Below are 27024 nucleotides of genomic sequence, written 5' to 3'. Positions count from 1 at the left end.
CAAAGCAGAATTTTGAACCTTAACCGTTTTATTTTCTCATTTCTAAAAAAAAATAATTTATTCAATGCAATTCAGCGGACTGTGCACTGAAGTTAGAGGAAAGAAATAAAGTATCTATCATATCGCACTAGTATTGGTCCGATACGAATACCAATGCTATTCCTCTAAACCACACGATCAAATAATAGGTCAGTAAGTCCACTTTACACGAGTTTATCAGCCACAGACTTTAGAAGAAAATAGTTAAACAGACTCACTGTGCTATATAAAGGCAACTGACAGACTTTTTTCATGGTGATGCACTTTCATTGTCTCATTAAACAAGAAGAATTAACTGAATTATGCAGAATATGTATTTTCTATTTCCTCATTTGGAGAGAAAATGTGGCAGAGCATCATACTGGTGAGTTTCAGTACCTCATAAAAGTCCTCCTCTGTGCTCCCAACATTGTTTTTTTCCTTAGGATATCTTTTAAGGCTTTAGCCTTAAAAGATGTTATTTACGAAAGTCCTTTAGGACTTTCGTAAATAACATCTTTGCCCAGATCTAGTCGTAACTTTATGGGGAAATTCCTAGAAAACATCATATTTCTGGGAACGCTTTAGAATTCTATCACAAGGAGTTACGCTTAATATTGGAGGCATTATGAGTACACAGGGCTAAGGTTTATTGGGGATCCATACTGATAACAGCAGCTTTTAAGGTATTTATAAAGAGCTGGGGTAGTTTTTGAGATAATGACGCTTCTTATTGTTTCCTTATCTGCCTCATGCATGCCTACACTGTGGCCCAGCTGTGCTTTGTGAGTCTTTTTACCCAGCTCCCTCTCTGTGTTTACTTGCCTTTGTTTGTGTGTAGATCCCCAAAGACATGACCTTCTCCAGTTTCAGCACACTTGCAAACCTCTGGGTCATCTTTTAGTACACCATCTGCACCACATAGCCTGGCCATTCAGTCCTCGCCAGTTAATCAACTAAACTTCTGTGATAAAAGCAGACAGGATCACATCCACTGTTTTCTTTAGTTGTGTTTTTTTCCACACTCTGTTTCTCTTGTGAACTTCATAGCCTGCAAGCTAGCTAGAATGAAATCTTAAAATGATGTTTTCTAATAAATGTCCTTGGAATTTAAGATTTAAATCATGGTAAAGATAAAACAAATATTGTAGTTGCTATTGGATGCAGATATCCACTCCTTGAAGTCTTCCCCAGAAATCTCTGCAGATGACCCAACATTTGCACAATGACACTCTAATCTCCAGTTATTGATTAAAGAGTTTAGCTTTGGTTTACCTGCCTCAGCAGAATCTCTTGTTTTACTGTATATCTTCTTTTGCAATGTGTCCAAATGAAGTATTAATTCTGACAGTTTTATTTTGGGTTTTGCTTCTCTTTGTCCATCTTCCTTTTTTTGAGTTTTTGCTTTTGTCTTCTCACTACTGTGATTTCCTGATGGTTTTCTCATGTTCATTAGTTTCACCTGTGCAGCTGTGTTGCTTCCAGTGTCGCTTTTTACTCTGTATTGTTCACCTAACATCTTCATATTCTCCTTCAGTATAGTTTTTTATTTCTTTGTCAAATCAGCTGCTCTGCCTGTGCCCTTACCAATAATTGTTAAACAGAGCTGGAGCCCATCCCACTGGGTGAGAGGTGAAGTGCACCCTGAACAGGTCACCAATCCATCACAGGGTTTTTTTTCCCTATAGCCAAAAAAAAGAAGATAAAACTGTGGGAGGTAAAAGTGGGATGAAGGTTAATGGGACAAAGGTAAGAGGGTCTTTAAAAATTAACACTATCTATGGGACAAAGGTGAGGGAGTCCAGCACTAGCGTGGATGAGATGACAGACCCAAACTCCAGTTTAACTCTTAAAGTCCAAGGCTATTGTTTTGACGTTCCCACCAAAGAAACTTTCTCACATCTGGAGCAGAGACGTGTAATCCTGTTCACCAGTCCAGGGTAGAATCTGAAAAGCAGATATTGACAGTTTTACATCAATCCTCTTTATAACTCTGAGTGAATGGACGTTGATGTTACTGCACCTGCAAGATCTTTAATGAAACATGAGTGAAACACAACATGATTTATCCATTTAAGTCTGTCGTCATGGCACATAGCCTGAACCCAGGACAGAGGCCTCCGGGGTGGAAGGGGTTAAATAATCTAAAAACACAGAAACGTCACTACTTGTTGGTTCAACGCATGCTTGATTTGAGACACAGACACAAACAGAACAGAACACATAGTTTTTATTGACAATGACGCACTTGGTGTACTGTTTGTAAGAGAAATGATGAAATCAAATCAAGCATAAACGCCCGATCGATCACATTTTGTGTATGCTCAGGCTAAGATGTCCACGTTTTGAGGTTGGTTTAAAGTTTCAAGGCGATGTCTGTCCAAATGTCACACAGATCCAACCCATTCTCACTCTCAGCTCCTCACCTCCTATCCCATCAACTTCCCTCAGCATTCAAAACCTAATTTAATGGCTGATCTAAACAACCAGCAACAGAAGGGGTGGATTAACAAATAAGTGGGGGGAAAGCTGATGCTTAAGTGGCTACACTTTGTCTTAAAATGGGGCTCCTGACCACGTGTCAGAATGTGACGAGCTGTGAGTGAAAACATGGTAGCAGATTTAGCTTATACTGTAGCTTGAAGTGAAATGTAACTTTTTTTTAATTTGTTTTAATACCTTTTATATGCTGTCTTGTTGCCCTTGACAACAGGTTGTGCTGCTCGGGTTAAATGCGCCATACTCACAAATGTTAGGATCCATAAAACAGGATATCTAACCAGATGGCTGGCATCACCTTGTTCTCCAGTAACATGAATGTTGGAATGTTGGAGTTTTGCATATTAAACACATATGTAGGACTGCTTTCTTGCATTTGTGCAATATCTCTAAATTAGAAACATCCTGCCTCAGAATGATGCTGAAAAACTAGTTCATTCATTTATTACTTCTAGGCTGGACTAGAAGAATTCAAGCTGTCCTAAAAACTCCTTGAAAAGCCTTCAGTTGGTCCTAAATGCTGCAGCAACATCACTGACGGGGACTAAGAGAAAGTGTGTATTTTTCGCAAACTGGCGAACTCTCCTCTTAAATCCAGAATAGAATTGTACAACGTCCTGAATAATCAGGCCCCGTCTTATCTTAAAGATGTTACAGTACCATATCACCTGAATAGAGTACTTCACTATCAGTAGCTTTCAGGCCCCTTTCAGGCCCCTCTGTTATGGAATAAACTCCAAGTTTGGGTTCAGGTGACAGACACCCTCTCTGCTTTTAAGAGCATGCTCAAAACTTCACTTTTTGATAAAGCATATAGCTAAGGCTGGATCAGGCGACCGTGAATCCTCTCTGAAGCTTGATTTAGATTACTGCGGGACATCTTAATCCTAACTTACATCAAAACCAGAAACTCATTTTCTCATTGTGCAGTGGGTCAACCTAACTTGTAGTTACATTTCTTATGAAGTAGATTTCCAGCAGAAACATAATTCACACATGAGTGACGGTGCAAGAGGCATAAGTTGCTGGAGGGTTCCCATGATGCATAGTGTTTCTTCCCCTCACCCCCAACCAGTCACAGAGGATAGCTGACTAGCTGAGCTTGATTCTGCTGGAAGTTTCTTCCCATTTCTTTGCTCATAGGGGGTTCTCTGATTGTTGGGGGTTCCTCTGTATTATGGCAGGGGATTTACCCCCTTGAACCCACTGTTATTGTGATTTGATGCAAAAGCATGAGACAAAAAATGATCTCACCTAAGTAAATAATTACACTGTACCTGTAAAGGTTGTAAATTAGATAATGGATACAATAAAAGTATGAAGACGTCAGAACTCAGACGAAGATCTGGGCACAGATAAAGACATGCTCAACAGAAGAATTTTATCAGCGGCTTACTTTAACAGAAGTAGTGAGCTCTGTACTTTGATCGCTTTCACAGATTCAAGGTTTGTCTTCTGGAGAATGATGAATTATGAAGAAATTGTTGGCTCACATGAGCAGAAAAACTTATGTAAACAGAAGGAAATCCTCGTGCGCACAAACTGTTATTGCAGCATGAATTCCTAACATCCGAAACTGAACTGTTCAAAGGACAAAAACTATTTCTCCTTCAGTCTATTTTTTTTTCACAGATACCATCCCCCTCACTGTTACGGTTTTTGTTTTTACTGCCTGCCCCCATGTCTTTGTTTTACTCTCTTCGCCCTCATCTCGGTTAGTGTTTACACAGTAGCATGTGTCTTCCTTGAACTGGCTATTGTGTTTGGCTGCATCTGTACGAATGAGTTCTTCAGATGAGCAGTTTAGCACACATTCAGAAGGCTTTGTCACTGCTTACCACTCCTGTGCAATCGGTTGTTTAACTCCTGCACATTTTAGCCTTAGATGTCCTGCAGTACCTGTCCTTCATTATCCATGCTTGCACAAGGATGAAGGCCTTTGCTTTCTTCCAGAAATAGGTCAGGAGTTCGGAGTCGAGTCTATGTTAGCGGTGGGACAGACCCAGACTGTCTCCAAATAATTATTTCCTCTTCTCTTACATTTTAAATGAGTCGCTTTATTTTTGGTTGTTCTTCCTGCCTTTGTTGCTGTTTCCCACCAACAACTTTGTCACATCAATTACATTTACCTCACATGACATCAGAGCTGGAGGTGACAACACTTGGGCACATTTCAGTGGTAAAGTTGGAAAAGGAAGGAAAAACAGGTTATGTTTCTCTCCTTGGCAAGGTAGACCAATTCATGCATTGCCAGAAATACAGCACGATGCTTGTTTTTCTGCTCTTTGAAACATTGCTGCAGCACGTTCATGGATAGAACCTGGTCAAACATCTGCCACCTCCATCTTGGATTGCAAAGTTAGGGTTGGTGGGGCTGACTTCACTTTTCAGAGCAGAAGTTGAACTTAAGGAAGTTGAAAATGTTGACTGGGAAATTCTGACTTCTGGAACAGAACATTATTACTCACCTAGTAAACAGCCGTGATCCTTTTTGTACCAACAGTTTCCTGCTGATACTTTGAATCTTTTTTGGCTGACCTACTGCCCGTGTCCTGCTTTTTATCAAATCCCTGTGGATTTTGGACTGTTTGGACTCTCGTCTGCCCCCCTTTGTCACCTTGTTAGCTATGGGGCTCTTTATCTCTGTGACCCCACACAGTTAATTTAAACTGTTATTGTGGACTTTTGTCACAAGCTTTGCTGCTTTCCTGTTGTTTAGTTAACCCCTGATTCAACATGGTACATTACAGGTTCTTGTTTCAGATATTCCTTTACCAAGAAAGATTTCCACAACAATTTGAATTACCATCATAACCACTCCATGAGTGCTGATGGAATGAATAAGAAGTAAATGGTATTTAACTAAGCTGCTGCAAAGAAACAGAAACTAGAAATTAGCAGGGTAGTGAATGAATGCACATCACCAGCTTTTCACCTCATTAGAAATCTGGTGTTTATCCTGTAGCTACAGATACAGTGTCCTGGTTATTAGAAAATCACTGTTTTGTGATACCATGTTGATTCAGGCTGCAAGTTCGGGGCTATTGTGTAGTAACCCATTTTACCACAATCTTTACCTAAACCTAAACATCGAGTTACCAAAAACAGCCAAAGTTCAGAAACACAAAGATCCGATGGGATGCAAACCAGTTTGGCAAACTTGAAACTGAAGTTTAGAGAAATCTGTCCTCTAAACTTCTAATGTGGTTTTTGTAAGCCTCTTACCTTTGCTGGTTGTGGCCATCAGTTGGAACACTGGCACCAAAGGACACCTTGCTCTTAATGGGGAGATGCTGGAGGTATGTAACCCAAAAACATTTGTTTATGAGTTTGGACATGAGTCATTCTGCAGCTCTCAGTCTGAGCCTGTGTCATAATTTGCACAAGTTTCTATCTGTCCAAACTAAAAACGCTCCCGGAGTTTTCAATCTAAAACTGATTCTTGATTTTAGGGATTGAAAAACATCAGAGTATTGGGCTTTTTAGACGACGAATGAGTGGATAGACATGACCTTAGTAAGATCTTTTAGTGTTTGGGCATTTGTGTTGTGTTCATTGCTGAAGTTGTTTCCTTTGGACTGGCACAGTGGTGGAGTGGTTAGCACTGGTGCCTCACAGCAAGAAGGCATTTGTGTGGCATTTACATGTTCTATCCATGCCTGGAGATATTCTGGTATCCTCCCACTGTGCCAGGACGTGTAGTTTACATGTACCTTGCTTCTCACCATGTGTCAGCTGGTTCCAACGCCCTGCTGGTGACCCTGAATTGGATTTTTTTTTTAATGGAAGGATGATTATTTTTGTAAGCTTTTGTAGCTATTCGTTATTGCCAATACCTTTTTTTCTTTTCCTTTTTTGTATCATAAGTGGGTTCAATCAGCCAATCAGTCCACCTCCCACTTGCAGTGTGAGCTTGTTATTTAACACAAGTCTTTCTCCAAGTACATATTTATGTTTATTTGCTTGCAGTGTATTTTTCTTTTTTCTTTTATTTAACGTTTTCATTGTGTATTTTCTTAGTTCAGGATTTTTCCTCTCAGTTCATTTGTGTTCCTTGTTTTTAGTTTAGTTCTAACCTTGTGTGATCCTTTGCTGAACCAGGCTCCTCCTCACTGGTTTGTTCACCTATACAACTGCCTCCACGTTTATGACTTAAGCTTCGGATTAAGGATTTGGATCACAGGCAGCTAGGCAAGCAGTCATAGCCATATTCATTGTACTGGACTGGACCTGATAAATACTTTACTTTAAACTCCTTCCTCTTCTCCATCTCTCGTGCTTCCAAACTCAGCTTTGCCACAGTCGGACTCTTTCTCTTCCTCATTAGCAGAAGCTGAATGAATATGATGAATATTCCAATTAAGGGCTGTCATATTACGGTGCCAAAAGCATCCTCACATGCAGTCAGCTGGAAGCATTTGACAGAGGACGGTGATGGCCGCGGTAACTAAACAAATGCCCATTGTACATGAGTGACAATCTCATCTCTTCCCCAGCGCAGTGCTTTCATGAGAGCGCTGGAGAACAGAGTGTAGTAGGGGTACATACAGTTGCATTCACTGTTGCAGGGTCAGTGGGCATGTGATCTCTTTTTTCAGTGGAGGATGAGGAAGGAATGTTAATCCGATGAACTGTATATTAGCTTCACTGTGGGAATGTAAAGCAGGAGCTGCAGAGGAAAGGTACAGGTTCGATAAATAAATGAGCACTTAAAGAAATGCGACAGAAACTTCCTATTTAGAAATTCCTGGATTGCAGTACTGAGCGTATCACTATCAAACATTACATCCTTTGTGCCTTTGATCTTCTTGTGATTACATTAATATCTATCAGTAATAATACAGAAAAGGAACAGAGTACATATTGCAAAGGAGTTTGCCTCCTGCTTATCTTACTACAGCTGTAATACCTTCAAATCTGATTTGATTACTAAGCGCTGTGTCTTTGAACAACACACCCGTCATGTCCTCAGGTCATTTCAGGGGTTCTCAGTTTGGGCAACAATCGTCTGAGTGGAGAAGAATGGGAGGGAGCATGATTGCAACACATGATATTTTAATTGTGTGTATGCAATAAAAATATGATATTGTATAATGCATTAGAATAAAATGTCAAATGAAACACACGCACCCGCACGCATGCACACACACACACGTCTTTTGAAGCTTATGAAATATGAAATTTTCCAAGAAGCGGTCAGTGCCAGAGGCGTGCTCAGTCAGCAGTTTTTGAGGCTGCATGTGTGTCATTGCATATAATGACATTTTATCCAAACACAGAAAAGTACTATGAATATGTATATACTGTATATTTGTTAGTACCTCCTGAAACGCTAAAATGCGCTTCTACTATTTGGTCCTAGAGAGACGGCTCATACCAACAGGTTTACGCAAACTCTTCTTTTTTCCAGCAAAGAGAAATAGATATTTTATTACAGCATCTGTAATATAATTAGGTAATGCAATACATGCATTTTAATATATGTAATTCTTTCATTTTTACCTGTGGCTTTACCGCTCATTTATTTTATTCTAAATCATAAAAATGTTCAAATATATATTAATGATAAACAGCTAATGACTGTGTGTGCATCTGTGTGTGTAGCAGCTGAAGCATATATGGCAAGCTTTTAACACTAAGTGCTGAGTATGTATTTCAGATCAGTAATTCAGGGTGTCCTACGTGCCTCTGTTGTATTGTGGCCTGTTTTGACCTGATCAGAGGCCGTGCGAGCTACCTGAGCCTGGAGTGAACAGCATGCTCTTTGGTGCCACCTGTTCATTCATACATGCTTCATGCTACTGACTTGCTGATAAACACATGCTGTAGAATAGAATAGAATAGAATAGAATAGAATAGAATAACACAGAGAAAACCCAAAAACACATATGACCCTCTATGAGCAACCGCTTTGGCAACAGTAAGAAGGAAAAACTCCCTTTTAATAAGAAGAAACCTTCGGCACAGACATCTGCCGAGACCAGTTGGAGTGAGGGGAGGAAGACAGGACAAAAACACACTGTGGAAGAGAGCCTAAGATTAATAGCATCTATTAAGTAAATACAGTCATGTATGAGCAAAGAGTCAGCAAACGCTCCTTGAATTTTTACAATCAGATTGGATTGGCTTCTAGAAGGACTTTGAGTGAAATCTAAACTCAGTTATTTGAGACCACTACAGAACATACCAAAGAGTCTCATTACATATCTTCTTTTTTGGCTTCTTGCTTTAAGATTCACAGTAGCCGCTCATCTGCCTCCATCTCATCCTATTACTAGCATCCTCTTCTGTCACACCAACCCTTTGTATGTCCTCCATTAATACATCCACTAATCTTTTCTGTGGTCCTTTCTTTTCCCTTCTCTCTCAGACCTCCTAACATGTCTTCCCCCTTTCCTCTCTTCCTTTGTCTTTGGTTTATGTTTCCTGAAAAATGATAATTTACTGTCTTTTACTGGATTAAAGTCCCTAAAGACTCTCTATTGCAAAAATAAGTACAAGAACCAGCCTAGCAAAGACTCCAATCCAGCCCTTCTCGATAAATGAGGAGTACTTACATTTAGGGCTTTTAACTGGATTTTCATAAATTTTACAGCTTGTTCTACTGATAAACTTTCACCACAGACATTCACACTACACTAAAGCAATGAAGTAACAGAAAAACAATTAAACTGGAGAAAAGTCTCAGTTTTTTTTCAGTTTTTTACTGTCTAGAACAGAAATGTATTTATTTATTTACAATGTAAACAGTAAACTAAACACATTTTCTGTGAATTCTGCTGTATGATTACAGGACAGTCTGGGCAATGAGCTGCTAGAAGCTTTTCAGTAATTTTACTTTTTATCATTTAATTGCACCACTTTTTCTAATTATGAGGGTTAAATGCGCAGTTACACTTCTTTACACTGACACAAACGACAAGTTTCACCAGTCCAGTCCAGTTAAGATCAAAGTGTGGCCCATTACGTAAAGTCAGTTTGACATTCATGCTCTATTGAATTTAAGCTAGATTTAATTTTGACTTGGGGTTGAAGCATAGGTAGATACTGGCATGTCTGAGTAATATAAATTGTACTGTTAGAGTCAGCCTGCTGGATATTGCAGTGTTTCTGCTAATCAATATGGTTTTAGGATATGAGGTGATGGATATAAAAAGTATTTAGGCTGCTACTCGAGACAAAGATCTCAAGCATCTCTCAATATTTCAAACCTAAACCAAATAAAACTGTAAGTAAATAGAGGCTCAGTAGAGTGACTCCATTTGGTTTCCATTCATTTCTTCTGTAAAATTAGGCGCATAAAGCACGTAGTGTGACGTGTTAGACTTCATCTTTACAAAGCAACGTCCGTTCTCCGTTGAAGTCACATATGGTTCCCGCTAGGCCCCGCCTCATAGTCGCACGTGCACGTTTTCAGCTTCCCCTTACTGCGACTCAGAGATTCTTTCACATGCGCATGCGCTACGGTTATAACGCCATCACCATCCCGTAACTCCTCTCAGTCTGAAGTCTGTGGTACCCGGAGGTGGTACCGTAGCAACGTGTCGCTGTACTCCACAACAAAAGGGACACCGGGGGCCACTCGAGCTCAACCGAGCTTCCAGCGGACGCAGCCGAAGAACCTTCCGCGGTGAGTGAGCGGGACCGAGAATCCCAACGTGGCGCGTTGAGGCAAAAGATCCGCTTTTTATAGTTTTAAATCACAATTTGGGCTCAACGGCTAAAGCTGCATTAAATTAGCTTGCTCTGCTTCTCGGTTAGCCGCCTCATGTGTGAGCCACTTTCATCCCACCCAGTTCCGCTGTCGTTGTTTAGTCCGTTTACTACGACAAGGCGCACATGATTGAAGCTAAGTGGCCTTATAGGACGCTCTGAAGCGACGTGGTTTCATTTACCGTGGCGTGATGCTGACTTGCCGCTATTTTTACATCCACATGTGAAGGCAATGTGGATGTTTAAAAAAAAAAAAAAAAGTTTTGTGGCGCAAACACGTGAAAGGCCTCACATCTCATCTGCTGGAGAGGTTTGTCGAAGCCGCATAAAAAAAAGGAATTTTAGTGGTTTCTGTGACTTTAGCAGAACAGTTAAACAGAAAGTCAGTGTGATGTCAATTTTGTCATTTTCCATCTCATTGTGTTGACTGAGAGTCCTCTCCCTCGTGCCCTATTGTGGTTTTCCACGGACGTTTCAGTCTTCTAGTGATTTCACCCCTTCCCCCTGGGACCTTTGGGTCCCTAGCGTGCCCCCATCCACCCACAGGTCCAGTTCACTTAATTCGGTTGGCACGTCCCCACAAAGTGTTTTTCCTGGCTTAAAATGGAGCTCTTGAAAGTTTGACTAGGCATGATTAGTCTGTATTGTTTTAAGGAAATGAGTTTCTGTTATCATGCCAGTCATTTGATAAGCAAAATGTATTTTATTACTTTGGAAAGTGAGTGAAGAGCTCAGAAAGTGAACAAAATCTCTTGACTATTGTCTGTTTGGGGGGGAGATGCCACAATTTCCAGAGACGCCATGCCAGTGCCAAGGCTGAAACTTCTTCCACTGCCTCTTATTTGAAAATGTCAGCACCGTCGTCCCACCCATGTCAGTGACTATTAAAAGTCACCGCTGCAAGAAATTCAGAAGTGATTCCCAGATTCAGCCTGCATATCCTGACCACTGTGGTCGTTTCCCCATGGAAAACTACTCTTAAATTTTCTGTGTAGTGCTCGTAGGTGGTGTAAAACCTGGATACAGATGATGTGCCATCACAGAAATGGTTTCTGAAGTCATGTTATATAGCATGGACCCAAGCTTTTTTTTTTTTTTTTTTTTTTTTTTTTTCCCCCGCCATCCACATCTTAGTGTTTTGAAACTGGATGTGATGAGCAAGAGAGTCTGTCTGGGAACAGTACATTTGTTGGCTAACAGCCAGTGATGGACAAATCTAAACCAGTGAACATACTCTGGATAATCCTAGTTTCTAACTCTTAATGTCTTATTCTGTATGACCTGAAACTTGCGACTGAGTCCATAAAATGACCAGTAAAGAGTTCAGAAGTCCGATTAAAAGGGCTCATAAAAGTTCTTATGCATAACAATAGTCTTTTAGCAGTCACAAGTGTTGCTCCATGCTAGCAATTAAACAGAAGTCAGGTTTGAGAAATTGCCCTATTTTCTTCACATTTTCAACCGAAAGCTACGTCGAGCTTTTGTGGTCAATGGCTTCATCTGGCCCAGTTTAATAAGAATTGGATTATTAGTTACTAGATTTGCTATTACTGGCTTATAACACTGTTTCCAAGCATCCAAATATGATAAAGTCTTTGTTTTTGGTGTCGTGTTAGTTTGTTTCTGCATTTCAAAAAGCTCAGTCCAGTTCTCAGATTACACAGAAAGCAATGATGCAACAGCTTGAAAATATGTGAGCAGAGGGGAGAAAAAGAATCAAATCATCCCTGTTGTTTAAAAAGGTCTAATGGCAACATAGAAATTGCATCTTAGTTGTGATTTCCAGTGTGTTGCATCTGACTGCAGGCGAACATGTTATCTCACTCAATGAGTTTCACATGCTGACCCTCTCAGGGTCACGGGTGAATGGAAAGATCGCATGACAGCCACACGCAAAGGGATCCCATGCAACCCTTATTGTCCCCAAACAGCCAGAACTGTTTATTAATAGGTGTGTAACCAGGGCATGTTCTCAAGCTGTGGTGCATAAAATGAGTGATTGCTGTGTCATTTTCCACTTGCGGTGACAAGGTGACCCCTACAAGGATAAACACTGCACTGGATTTATGTTTCTTTGTAGCTACTGAGTGCTGGTGGCTGTCCTCTGAACTCTGGCCTCCCTAGTGGACTGACAGTTAAACAGCTGAACATCTCCCCCTGGGTTTCAGGAAAACACAATTTGTAGCTGACAGAAGTTATTTAAACAGGTTTTTTTTTCTTTTAAGTCCCTTCTATATTTTGAAAGGAAGATGTCTTAAAGTTGAAATCTGAGTGTCTGCTCATATTTAACATTTAAACTTCCTGTAAGTACTAGTCAGAATGATTATTTACTGTGAATAATTGTCACAGTACTAGATTAAAATTTCTCACAGAAATATATCCACCAGTGGAGGAGAAAGTGTAGATACTACATAGACTTTTCAGCTTTTTTTTTTTTTTAAGCACATTTACCAGGTACCTACCTGCTGTTCGTGTGTTTTGTTTCAGCTGACAGGGAGAGTGGCCTTAAGAAGGTCTGTAAATGGATGTACATTCCAGGTTTATTTTGTAAACAACAGTCCCTATTTCAATGGAAATCAAGAACATGGGTACGCTTTAGGGCGGGGCTAGCAAAGTTGTTACTCTACAATTGTGCACTTTTGTTACTTCCAGTTTCAAAACACCAAGGTGTTAACATCCCATTGTGAAGGGCCTCGGCTTGAGGTTTCACAACAGGAGTTCACTAACCAATATTACCATTTATACAAAGCCTACGAGCTAAAATGGCTAGTTTCAGACTGAGTGGCTGCACCAAGGCACAGTTTAAGATAAATAAGGATTACTTTAAATTGTGCAGTTATTTTTAATAGAGGCACAAGAATAAAATATGGAGCTTGAAACCAGCAGAACAGGTCCTGCTTAAACTTGTTTGCTGATTAGACTTAATAATAGTGACATACTGTTCTCCTTGTGCAACTGGAAATGAGCCCAGTAGGTACATTTGAAATCAAATTAATGTGGTTAAAAGTTCGTTGCCAAAATGCACCATGGGTGTCACAGATTCCCCTCTTCAACTATGTACGCAAGCCCACAGCTTTAACCGGACATTTCATAAGCCCAAAGTTAATCATTTGCACTAAATATTAAACTAACACTTTGCTTCAGCTGTGAGTTCTGTTATCTGTGGGGGGCCAAAAATGATACTAAATTTGACTTTGTGGACCCGGGGCTCAAATATATCTTCCCACTGAACACCTTATTAAAACAAGTTCACTTGTTCACTTTCTTTCTTGGTTGTATTCCTGTTTAAAAACACACATAGCATTTATTGGAAGATTTCCAGGTCTTCCCAGTGTGGTTTTTGTGTTACAGACATGTTCTAGCACTCAGATATTGCCTGCAAGGGGAGCACGTAGTCAGCAGTACTTCATTATTAAATCTTTGTCGCAGGTAATCTTTATTGTTAGGACTGATCAATTCTGAGGATATGACAGCCAAATTTCAAAAACTGCAACACCCTAGTGCATCTTTGTCTTTGTGATTGTTGGCAGGTATCCAGTGTGTTAATACCAGAAGTCGTTGGTTACAGACTGCATTGTTTTGGTTGGAGAAGACACCCAGTATCTATCACCTGAATCAACCTGGGTTGGTTTAGGCGGATCTTTTGGAGCAATGGATAGTAAATGTAGTGTGGTACTCTCATTTATAGCTTTGAGCTATTTTACACTGGCACCACAGCTCTCAACCTTATAGACATTAACCAGAGCAGCAGGACGTGAGAACAGAAATCTCTTAATTTGTCAGGTTGGACTTTAAATAGTCTTGACCATGTCATCTCCCCCATAGAATAGAATAGAATAGAATGCCTTTATTGTCACTATACAGTTGTACAATGAGATACAGAGTCTGTGTAATTAGTCCATATGAAAGTTGAGCAGGTAATTGTATAGGGAATTCACACCGGATCGTCTTCCTGTTCCCTTAACCCAAGCAGCACCACATGATGGAGGGGACAAACTGTTTTCATGTGGTGAAAGGCAAGTCTGCCTGCCTGCACGTGACAAGTTCTCCACATGCTAGAAACCACAAGTTTGACAATGTCCTCAAGTGATTCTCCTGACATGGACATAGTTCATGCGTGCAAATGACTTATGTAAAGCAAGTGGGATAATATTTTAAAAATGTGTCACAGTGACTACATAAATGCAGTGGAAAGGTCCAGTTTAGTGACTGCAGGTCAGGTGTGTCAGGTAACCTGTCAGTCACAGCAGCCACACCCGTAATTCCCTTATCCAAATGGATGAATTATTAATTCACCCCAATTAATGATAAGCGATTAAGTGATCAGATGGGAGGGAAAACATTTTCCCTCCATCTAATAATCCAAATCTGTAATTTTGGCCTTTCAGCTTGTTTGAAGAAATAAAAAGTCCTGTTTAAATATTTAAAACTTGGCCTTAGAAAAAATCCATATTTTATTTTCTCCAATAAACGGGTCAGTTAAGCAGATACTCCACAACAAAGAGGAATCCTGTAATGCGAGTATCTGAATGCTATAGTAGTATTTGACACTGGTCATGGTTTGAGTACGTGCATTTACACCTGCACGAGCTTTACGTGAGCATCGCTGGACTCCAGGCTAGAACATTTGCGTGTGGCAGCTGATTGTCCTCGATCAGGCCTACGTGCGTGTGTACATGCACAGGCTTTGCATGCAAGAGTATAAGGATTTATGTGTACGTGAGTTTCTGAAATGCACAATGGGGCCACATTAACAGCAGTGGGGTTTAAGTGCTAATCACTGCAAGCTGGTAAACATCACACTGCAGTTATTTTGACTAGTAATATTGTTTGGTGTAATGATCAGAAAAATGGGTTCAGTTGGTTTATATAAAAACAAGTCTTAACTGAAAAGATCATCTTGTGTCATCTAAAGTAATTTTTCTGCTGTTCCAAGATATTAAAATCCAATCGAAAGTGAGAGTTCAAAACTTACGTTGTCTTATGTTCAGTCATGGGGTTAAGGAAGTCCTGAGTCATCATGATGCTGTAAAATTGCACACTCACTCCTCCCTGGTTAACCCTCTTCTCTCCCTTCCTTCCCTTGCTTCCTGTCACCAGTTTTCAGTGAGTGGCTGCAGTATCTTGTCTTTCATTTGGGAAATTAAGTAGGCCTGGTATTTTTAATCTCAGTGCTGATAGTGTTTGTCCTGCAGTCGAACCCTCTAAAGGTTGGTCATTAATCTCAGTACAAGGGCACATTGTATAAATCCAGCCTCAGTTTGATTTATTGTCAGACTTTTGTAACCTTTCACTTGCTGTACCCACTTATTTATTCTCAGTCTGTTGGATTTCAGGTAACCCCATCCCCTCTACACTCTGAGAGAAGCGTTGTTAGTGGGGATGAATGGCCTCATTGATGGTTCCTTCAGGACCTGTCCTGCTTTACTGGCGCACACAAACACCTAACTGGGCTTCAGCACAGCTCAGTAGGACCTCAGGGGAAAAGGTAGCATTATTCCGTTCCCACTGGTGAAGCCTGTTTCACATTAACAGCAGTCCGTAAACTTCACATCTCACTTCTTTCTGTCTGGGTGACATGATATCTGATGCTGGTTTGGTCTGTGACGTATAAAACGAACGTTTCTAACCGGTTATGCACATGTAGTTGGGTTTTTGCAATACATGAAGTGAGAATTTGTTTTTGTAGCAAGCCTCTTATTCGCACACTGCACATTTGCACTTGTGCTGTAGGGCAGCAGAGGTACATAGAAGTGCAAACCAAACGTTTCAATGCCCACCTGTATTCATATCTGCAGAAACACGTCTGGAATGCCTACAAAAACAAATAAACAAAAAAAACCCAGTTTTGCTTAGGAATAAGATCCACTGGCATAACCTTCATCCATGTCATTGTCAGATAATTCTACACAATCCAACAAACAATCTTGTGTCCTCCAATTCAGGTCCAGGAATCTTTTGAAGTGGATAAAACTGGAAAAAAAGAGAAATCTCTTCTTTCTGAAGGGATTTTTGGTTTCCAGGTACCCTTAAACAAACTTGGAGCCATCATAAGATGGGTAGCTCTCACAGTAACTTCTCTAGGCAGCTTTAGGTCTTTATTTTTTACTCAAGGCCTTTGATGTGCACTACTATGTAGTAGCTTTTTCTTTTTTCTAACTGATTTTTGTGTGTAGTCCTTTTTGGTTGACAGAACATCCCACGGTACAGTGTACTTGTTTTCTGGGAATCTTTCGGTAAGAGCATGCAAGATTCACCTCGAGCAGCTTTTTTTGATTCATGTATGGGAAGCGCATCTGTAACTGGAAGGTCGCCGGTTCGATCCCCAGGCTCTCTGTCCTGGTTGTTGTGTCCTTGGGCAAGACACTTTACCCTACTGCCTACTATGGCAGCCTCGCTTCTGTCAGTCTGCCCCAGGGCAGCTGTGGCTACAACCGTAGCTTGCCTCCACCAGTGTGTGAATGCGAGAGTGAATGAATAGTGGCATTGTAAAGCGCTTTGGGTGCCTTGAAAAGCGCTATATAAATCCAATCTTATTATTATTATTATACTATACTATAGGGCTGCACGATTAATCGTTAGAAAATCGCGATCTCGATTCATACTTATGTGCGATCTCATTTCCAAATGACAACGATTTAAAAAAAAAAAAAAAAAAAGACGACGACGATTGTACCGCATTTTGATCCGGGACGTAATCTGCATGAAAACAAGCGCTCACTCTTCCTGCTCAACAAATGACAAGGGCGGAGCCTTATACCACGTGATACAGAAGCTGTGCCGTGTGATGCTAAAATTAGCAGGGAAAAAACAACGGAGAGCACGTCAGGGATGACGAGAAAGTGACAGGAGAAAATCCGTCCCGGTCAACCACCCAAACATCAATAACGGGAACCTTATACAGCGCTTCCCTATACCCGTCGAACTCCCGCAGGCACAAAGAAATTACGGAGGCTATCACTTATCACCTGACCAAAGATATGGCTCCCATCAACACTGTGCAAAACGAGGGATTTAGGAAAATGATCAACACCCTAGACAAACGCTACACAGTGCCGTCCCGCAACTATTTTTCTATTGTTGCACTACCTGCTCTATACACGCAGCGTCGAGCAACGGTGGAGACGGAATCTCAAGCAGTACAACATTTTGCAGCAACAACAAAACGTGAGACATTTGTTGTTTTTATGTTTATTTATTGTTTTTATGTTCAGTCTCAACTGTTACGAAGTTGATGTGCAGTTAATAAGTGCAATAAATATTTATACTGGAAAAGAAAATCGTGAGAGAATCGTGATCTCAATTCTAAGCCAAAAAATCTTGATTCTCCTTTTATGCAAAATCGTGCAGCCCTACTATACTATACTACTAATGAAAAAGGGGTAGTTTAAAAAGCACGTTCTTTTTAGTTTCCTGTCAGGAAGTTCACACCCATATCAAACACTCTGAAGACACAGAGCAGTAATGAGGTTGATTACTACAATTAAGGCTAGTAACAGTCAAGGCTATTTGTATATGATATGAACAAAGTTTGTAATGGGGCAACTGTTTTGCATGGACTAAATTATTCAAAGTTTGCTTAGCTTGCTGTTGGTCTACAGAGCATCACTGTTCAGAAAATGTCACATTTCCTGGAGAAATTGAAAGTAATGTGTTTTAGTCTTGGTATGGTTAGTATGGTGCTAAAATGGGATCCAGTATGCAGAAAGAAACATTATATGTTGTTATAAGCTGTTCCCTTTCCAAGTGTAATTGAGAAGCTGGCGTGTTCAAGCCAGATCGGGCCTCTGATGACCTTTCTGTCCCAAGTACATAAGGTAACCCACGGTCACGCAAGGCTATGTACAATACACAGAACAAAATACAGATTAACTTGCTTTAAAAAGCTTCTTTTTATTAGCTTCAGTTACCAAAGACTGAATTGCAGATATTGCTCTCCTGATCTGCGACATCTTTCACTCATGCTTGAAGGCATTAAAAAAGGGAACATGGCTTATTGTGACATCCTGTGTCTTTGATCTGTTTTTCCAGTTATCAAATTGCAGCTGTGCAACTATTTCACTTTGTTTCCGTGAATAGAAAAATCAACGCATTGTGTAAGTATTGATTTACTCATAGGTATAATAAAGATTCACAGATCCCGATCAGTTTTAAGACCCTGACTTTTGGCATCTGTCAGTGTTTTAATGACATTTCAGCGTTAAATGAACTCTACTGGATTTTAATTCATATGCGAGAGGGAAGGAAATATGTACTTAAAAAGAGGCTAGTCTTCCAAGTACTCATTATGTTTAAGTGTAGTAAAACCTTCCCAACAAGTGTAAAGGAACATGGTGAGTGAGCGGCAGAAAGGAAGCGCGGCGTCTGTGGAGCTTTTCATCAGATGTCATCTTGACCACAGTTGGTGGTTAAGTCCATTGCAAACATCCATCCAACTGCTGACCCTTTCCTTTTAGCTTCCTTTGTGATGTTTGCTCTCGGTCTAGCAGTTAGTGTCACATTTTCCTGTAAATGATGAGGATCATAAATGAGCCTGATGGGACTATTTCATCAGCCTCGAATAGAAACATCCACAAGTTGGAGTGAAGAGGAAACTCTGGGTGGTGGGGGACACTTAAAATGCACACAGTGCAGTTTGATTTGTCAGTAATAAAGGAAGATTGGGTGCAGTGTCATCACATTCCTCCTCAGCACAGGAAGGCAGTGGTGCAACTCATGTCAGGACCCCACTGCTTAGCTTATCGCTGACTCAGTAACAATTGATGGGACTTTTATGCCCCCCTTTTTTTTCTTTTTGTTTTTTGTTATGGTGATTGGAACATTACATTTAGGCTTTTTTCCCTTATGAAATTGCACTTAAGTGCAGCACATCAAAGGTTGACTTTGACTTGAGGTACAGTGCAAGTGTTTGCACAAGCATGTGAGAACTCTGCATGGTGAGGTCACTGAAAGTGGACTTGGGTAACAACTCCTTGAGCAACATGAAGACCTGACTGCTGTTGCCAGGCTTACTTTGTGGCCCCTGGATGACTTACAGTTGGCTTTCTTGAAGGTCATGATACATTAAAGGCCAGAGCCAAAGTATCTGAGCTACTGACATTTAGTTGGCCTAATCTGGACCTCCTTCAAAATTGCACCAGTGGTAAGATCGTTTGTTAGGTAACATTAAGCCACTGGGCTGAGTGCTGAGTGAGTGACGTGGTGACGTGACGACGGAGAGGAATGTTTTCTAATGAATAAATACAAGTACACGGAGATACTCTGAAATTATTCCTGTGATGGTATTGTGTTTTCAAGTGTGTGTGTGTGAACCAAAGTCTACGACAGAAGATCCAACCAGGCATGCAGTGTAGACCAGCCAGCTTGGAGTAAAAGTTATTTAATGGCCATTAGGGTTCATGTTGAGGTCTCAGCTGTGTGTGTTTGGCAGCTCTGTAGTTGTTAATGTGAGGAGTCTGAAACCGTCAGAACAGGCATGTAAAGAGGAAGTAGAACTGCCTTGTTTGCTCTTCACCGTTTAACAAGCCTGTCTCAGTAATTGCTTTTAAAATTGTCAGAAACTTCCCATAATTAGCTGTAAATCCACTGATGTTTTTGCAACATTGCTTCAACCTTTGTGGCCTAAATATTGAGAGAACTGAACTGTCTTGGTACATCATGACTCAGTCTAGAGTCCCGCTGAGTTTCAGAAACTCCCATGTGTCTGCATAATGGCGCACGTGGAGGTCATGTCTAGCCATATAATATCTCAAAAGGTCACATTATTTTTATGCAGGTAAAACTGGATGGAGATGACCTCAGTGTCATCCCTTCCTTTTCAGGAATGGTGACACATGCTCATTGCACAGACCACTTTTAGTATGAGTAGTAACATAATAGGTCTGTTAAACCCATACGATGAAATACACCGCGTGTTGGCACTCTGCAAAGTGCAGACCAACTGGGATGTGGTAAGCTCTCTCAACCTACCTGCTGGTCTTCCTCCTGGGTGCTTGAATACTTGAAATGGTGCTGAAGCATACTGGCTATACACGTGTATCGGCAACCAGCTCGCGTGTTTATTCATAAGCGCAGGGTTCTCGCCAGTGGACTTGAAGCCCAGCTGGAACTTGAATACCTGCAGCAAAATCTTTTCCTATAAGCAATGACTTTGCATAGAAGGCCTGCTGTATTTCAAAGGCAGTGGGCCCAATTATCTGTCATAAGTGCACTTCATAGGTAGCAAAACAAAATTCTCTCTTGATGGGAATTGTCGTACGTCTGCTCCTTTCAATTTTATCAACTCCCTCAACCACAGGTTGTACTAGTTGGAGTAGTGAGGGTGAATTGCCACTAGCTGCCACTTTCCCATATGACAGCAGCAGCTCTTGGTACATTGTAATTAGGTTAGAGCAGGGGTAGGCAACTCCAGGCCTCGAGTGCCGGTGTCCTGCAGGTTTTAGATTGCACCCTGGGTTAACACACCTGAATCAAATGATTAGTTCATTACCAGGCCTCTGGAGAGCTTCAAGAAATGCTGAGGCGTCATTTAGCCCTTTAAATCAGCTGTGATGGATCATGGACACATCTAAAACCTCCAGGACACTGGCACTCGAGGCCTGGAGTTGCCTACCCCTGGGTTAGAGGAAAGTAATGGCAACATGAACACTGAAGTGAGTAGGTTTACCCATAAATTGGTACATCTTTACCCAGGGCCTTTTGTGAATCCCAGCCCGATTTTATGGAAATGATCTGGCTCATAAGCTCCAAAATGACAAAACCCGACTTTTATAAAAAATACCAAGTTAAAATCTAGGAATAAATTGCAGTGAAAGTAACAGTTAGGAGTGATTCAATATGCCTTAATCAGTCCTTCATAGGGTCTGAACTCTGAGCTTATGGAGCCTTAGACTACCAATACAAGAGGCATGAACTTTAGGACAAGATTTAGGCTACGTTCATACTGCAGGTCTTAATGCTCAATTCCAATTTTTTGATCAAATCCGATTCTTTTTTTTTCTTTTTTTTTTGTCTGCTTGTTCACACTACAAATAAAATGCGACAGCAAACGCGCTCTAGTGTGAACCCTCAAAGCGGCCGCATGCGCAAAAGAAGACGTCACACACAACGCGCTCTGTTTAGACCCAGACCAAACAGCATTGTTTGACTGATGGACCTTGGAGAAACTGAAAGCTCATTATAAAAGCCAAATAAGCAAAAAAAAAAGCAAAACAACCAGATTCAGGGCTTTAATACTTCAGTCTGCAGCCTTAGATTTGATTAACAATCAGAGCTGCAAGCAGTCATGTTCGTGTGTATGTATGTGTTGTGGTGAACATGTGTTCAAAGTTCAAATGACACGAGTCTGTGCTTTAAATTTGGCCGATGCAGTCTTTAGCCTAGTAACTTAGTTCCCTTCTGTCCAACACAGGCAGAGGTAATGGCTGCACAAGTTTCAGCATGTGAGAGAAGAGTGAACAGTGAGAGCTGTGGGGATGTGCTGTGAACATGGGGCTGGGTTAACCAGTCACTCTACATCTGTAATGATTGGTGGAGCATGGTTGTTTACAACATGATCAAGGCTAAATGCTGTGTTGGAGAACTTCACTCCTGGCTGTTCATTTCTTACTGAAAGACTGGCTGGATGCTCTTGAAGTTTCCCAGAACACAGTCCTCTTATTCAGTGCACTAAAAATTGGTTTAAGTGATTTGAGTGGGAGCTTCTCTATGACTCTGCTTTAAATAGCATCAGTATAGAGCTATAGTGTCCCTTCAGTCTATTTTTGGTTAATAAAGGTGTGTTCTAAAGTCCATTTAAGGTAAAGCAAAACCAAACAGTAGCAGAGATGATGTCAGAGCCAGCTATAAATAGCTCAGTTGTGTGTGTGTGTGTGTGTGACCTAAATTGGAAAGGGGACATTTAGATGGTTGCATTCATAGAAGCAGATCAGGAATTTCCAGCTGTAAATGTGCCAAACACTTAATGAAAACCTTACAGTGAGTTTAACAGGAAACATGACAGCTATCTGGGTTGCAAGCTGCTTTGGACGAGCAGGTTTTGAGATGTGATTGAAGCGAACAGTAATTCTTTTGGGGCTGCTGGTTATTTTTTTTATTTTTTTTTTACACTCAGTTCACTAAATAGCTTCTGTGTTTGGCTTTCTCTGCCATGAAATGAGTCTGATGCAACAACTTTTTTTTTTTTTTTTTTAAATTTGTAAATAAAGGTTGTTACGTTCCCGATTTCTTCCATTTCAAAGGGAGGAGTGTTTCTCAAGAACTGAACACGAACAGGAATGTTTTAAATGGCACAGTTACCGGGCAATTGAGTTTCATCATAAGAGAAATAAGATAAGAGCTTCATGATTCCTGCTTGGTGTCTGTGCAAGTGGACATTAAGCACTTCACCTAGAAAGGCTAATTTACATCATGGAGCAGGGAATAGATTGAACCTCTCTTCTTAATTTATGTGCAAAACATAAACTCTGACTGTATGGAGACCAACAAAGAGCAGGCCAAAGCTAACTACTTACGCCATCTTATCTTGGATAACAATAAAACGGAGTACGCCACACCCTGGCCTTGTTCATTGTTTTTTTAAAACTTGGTTTTCACCAGTTGATCAATGGTCCTTCAGGTCTTGAATTTCGACATGACTAATGATTGCCAGCTGAGCTGTTGGCGTTTCATCAGACCCAATGGTGCCAACGTTTATAATGCTGTGGAATTTTATATCGATAAAGTAATTCACCAGGTCACCAAATGGCAACATGTATGAAGACATTTGGCGTTTACCTTTGTACCCAATTAAAACGATGGCCGAGAAAGAATAAAACGTTGGCAGGTGTTCTTTGGGAATTGAGAATGTCATATATCGGGGCTTCAAAAGGGTGGTGGCTTTGGCATGATGTCCCCTGATCTATCCATCTGTCCATTAGGCTGTCAGTCGACTGGCTTGCGAGTCCCTTGGCCTTAGAGTATTCATTTTCATTCTGAAGCTTCAGTTGCAGGTTTCTAGCATTATACACCCCTGCGGCACTTTTGTGTCTTACTGGCACAACTCAGCTAAGATGTGTTGTTAGTCACACCAGCACTCTTCCTGCTATGACGAGCAGGGTTTTTCCTGGCTGAGAAATCCACCTTTGGGGGACGACCCTGCATACACGTGTGGTTGCAGTATCCTTGGTGACTTTTAATTCCTTTTGAGGAAGACCAGATCACCTGAGATTTGTCAGAATATTAAAAGTTTTAAAAATAGTAAATGTCTTTGTATTAGTATGACAGGTCTAGTATTATGAAGACTGTACTTTGATTTGGTGCCTTGTAAGTGGGAGTAATTTAGATAAATTCTGAGGAATTTTCTGTATCGCAATCACCTTGTTGCACAATCTTTCTGGATTTTAACACACTCCCTGCTCTTCGCTTCCTTCACAGGTACAGCTTCTACTTCCAGTTTGTGCTGCATCCTCTAATCCTGTGACGCTCCGCTGTCCTCCAGGAACAGCCTTAAACACCATTTCCATCGTCATCCCAGTTGTCGTGAGCAGATATGCCTGCAGCAGTGGGCGGGCCAGTAGGGTACACCCCTCCTGAGGGTGGCTGGGGTTGGGTGGTGGTGTTGGGGGCCTTCATCTCCATTGGCTTCTCCTACGCCTTCCCCAAATCCATCACTGTGTTCTTCAAAGACATTGAGGTCATCTTTGATGCCACACCAAGTCAAGTGTCCTGGATCTCCTCCATCATGCTGGCTGTCATGTATGCAGGAGGTGAGTGACCAGCCGTCAACATCAACTAAAACCTTGAAGTGTCCTTAAGAATTTTATTTATTTATTTTTAAATTGGTTTGTTGTCAGGTGTTATACAAATGCACAAAGATGTTTGTTTTTAGACCTTTTTATTGTGGCCACTAAACCAGAATTAAGCAGAAAAGTGTTGTTAACGCTTTAAGATAAGAAGCTGAAACTAAGGTTGTAATTTTTATTTTAGAATCAAAAACTACTAAATTGATTTTTGTTCAGTCAATTATCACCTTAATTGATAGTCATGAGCATTAAATCCACATTTTGGACATTCCTTCCTTACAGAACCACTCCTAATATAATGGTCGTGGTCAAAGACGTTAGAAGAATGACTTCTGTGATAAACCCAGTCAGCCAAACTTACTGCACAGCTTCCGAAACACTGAGAGCTTACTTTTAATAACCTGCTGCAAGAAAAAGTCTTCCTGTATGCTTTAGTTATGTTCACCTTAGCTTCCTGAAGTGTTACTCGAGGGTGCTACACTAATATACAACACACCTCCACACCTGGTGTTGCAAAGACTGGATTGCTTTGTGTTTATAGAAACACGTCCTTGTATCAGGTGCAAATGTTATGTTTTTGTGTAAACAGCAGAAATGGTGCTAATCAGATATGATTTGAACTCATGTCCTGGAGCTCAGTTAAATCTTTCATTCTAGTTTAGAGTTTATCATTTTAAACATTTGATGTACTTCCTATTATCCTTTAATTATGAGCCATTAACCTAATATGCATGCAGCACGGCCTCAAAAATGGGGCTTCCCCTTTCCCCCTTTTTATGCCATTCCACCGTTGGAACAAGTCACTCATTTCAGCTACCAGGAAAAGTCTGTCACTACCTGACAGAAGAACAAAACTGCAGCTGAGGTTTTAGTTTCCTGAAAGACTTCATATCTGATGGCAGGCAGACTGAGATAGTCAAACCAATATGTCAAGTTGACTACAATTTGCAGTCAACATTTAATTACATAGTTTATTAAGATAGACCTCTATAACTTGGCTCTAATGGGGCTTCATCTGGATGACCCTGTAGTGTCCTGGCTTTGAGGCAGAGCAAGGAATGCTGGCAGTGAAACAGAATTATTGGAGCACTTTATTTTTATTTAATCTGTCATTGTTGGTTTAAACATTTATTGGCGCTTTCTCGGTTCTGCCTCTGTCTTTCGCCCAAAGTAAACATGCTCTCCATCCGTCACCACTCAAACTCTGAGTCATTCACAGCTTGAATGGCCCTCACTGAGCACTCAATGGGTGCCTTTGCATTTAAAAGAAAAAGGAAATCAAGCAGATGTTTGTTCTACTGTAACCCATTCAAAACCTAATGGAAAAAGAACACATTGTATTAATGACTGAATTCACCTCTCTCATAAGGGTTCATGCTGTGGTTTACTGGGTAAACGTAGGGATTACAATGGGCGATACATAAGCTTAGTGTAAATAAAATGAACTGAACAGCTCATAATACAAAAGAAATCTACGTGTATTTCAACATATCTGAAATTTTTCATTGCAAAGTTTTAACTGACTCTTTCATGAGGCTGTGAAAGTGCACTTTTGAAATGGGAGTTTCAAAGGTGACACTCGTATAGCTTTTTAAAAATCAGGATAATACCATCGATTTTAACACTTGACTCCAACATAAAGCCAGGATTTTCCAAATTCTGGCTTATAAAAATCTTCTGTGGGCTGTGTATTGGTGAAACTTCCACTTAAGCTGGAAAAAGCAGTAACATGCACACGGAAGTACCCCATGCATCACGTGACCTCATTTGGGTTATAAGTACGTGTTGATGACAATCGCTGGAGTTGGCGCTCTCCACTGGATTGCCCAGATGTTAATGTGGTGTTTGTTTATCTTATTTGGGGTCTAATTCTGGCTGAGATGTCTTAAGGCCATCAGTGACGCTAACTAGTGATATGAAAAGTACGTTTAACTCTTCAGCTGCATTTCCTAAAGCTGACAAAGGTTCAGTTGGCATGTATGAGGCTCATCTGCACAAACTCACTACTTTAGTTGAAAAGAACTAATTTCTAAAATAAACCCAGAAACGCAGCTTTACTTGATGTTAACATGAACATGCACCGAGCATCGACACTGGCTAGATGTCTTGGTGGCTCGTTGCTTGCTAAACTCAACACTTTGTACAAAAATCAAGTTTGTTCTTGTTGAATAATCAGGGAACAAATCTGGTCATCAGAATAGTCATCTCAAGCTGCCTCTAAGCTGTGTATTCTTATAGCTCAGTGCTGCTTGGAGAGATTTTGCTAATTGCATGTTTAGATAGATGTGTGTTTGAAATGAATGTGCCACCCATACTGCTGAGCAGTTCAAGATTTGTTTTTGGCTGCAGAGGAATCACCTTGAACTTCACAAGTCTTTGTAAATCTGAAAAGATGGGCGTTACAGCAGTGTTATTTCTGGTAGTGTCTTCTGTCTCTTCTAGTTAGGCACCTCTGTCACTGCTGGGAATAGAGCTTTAAATTTAGGTATCCTGAAGTTGTCAGGACTAGAGGGTAGGGTAAGAACAATGTCCCATCAGGCCTGGCAGAAGGGGAAATCTGCAGAGCTGCTTTCTAGGACTTCCTCGACTGTCACGCATGTAAGAACACGATTGTCAGATGTGATCAGATTGTCTGATCTTTAACATACTAGGTCCAGGTTTACTACTAGCAAGTCCTGCTGCATGTTCTGTCCAGGCATCTTCATCATTTAAAGCACTCAGAGTATTTCCAGTAAATGCATCTTTAATGGGCTGTTTCCTGCTATCCTGTGAAAAAAGTCCTTGTACAAACACGACTAAACTATGAGTCTGCTCATTGGAAAGCAGCCTCTCCTTGGGCTTAATTACATATACATGAGATTGTTGAGACATATTTACAAAAAGACAGAAGTGGATTTTCAGGTTGGGCGGGATTTTCAGATCGAATTTCTTTGCTTTTCTTCTAAAGACAAAGTCGGAGAGACAGATAAAGAAGGACCTAAGTGTACTCAGTCAGCACAGCCCTCATTTGACA

At 40.7% G+C, this 27024-nt stretch overlaps 1 protein-coding gene across 1 annotated transcript in view; it reads left to right on the top strand.

The window, feature by feature from the left end:
• The first annotated feature begins 9967 nt into the window (after positions 1-9967).
• Positions 9968-27024, top strand: part of LOC102303816 (monocarboxylate transporter 1) — a 27201-nt gene continuing 10144 nt past the window's right edge. Inside the window, exons 1-2 of the mRNA XM_005918731.3 lie at positions 9968-10147; positions 23644-23975. Of these exons, the coding sequence (XP_005918793.1) occupies positions 23759-23975 (217 nt within the window). The 5' untranslated portion in view covers positions 9968-10147; positions 23644-23758. The remainder of the gene's footprint in view (positions 10148-23643; positions 23976-27024) is intronic.

Source organism: Haplochromis burtoni, unplaced genomic scaffold, assembly GCF_018398535.1.
Source record: "Haplochromis burtoni strain Fernald_Lab_line unplaced genomic scaffold, NCSU_Asbu1 Contig_31, whole genome shotgun sequence".
Classification (NCBI taxonomy): Eukaryota; Metazoa; Chordata; class Actinopteri; order Cichliformes; family Cichlidae; genus Haplochromis; species Haplochromis burtoni.
Note: the sequence above shows the minus strand (reverse complement) of the source record. Positions and strands in the feature narration are given on the sequence as shown.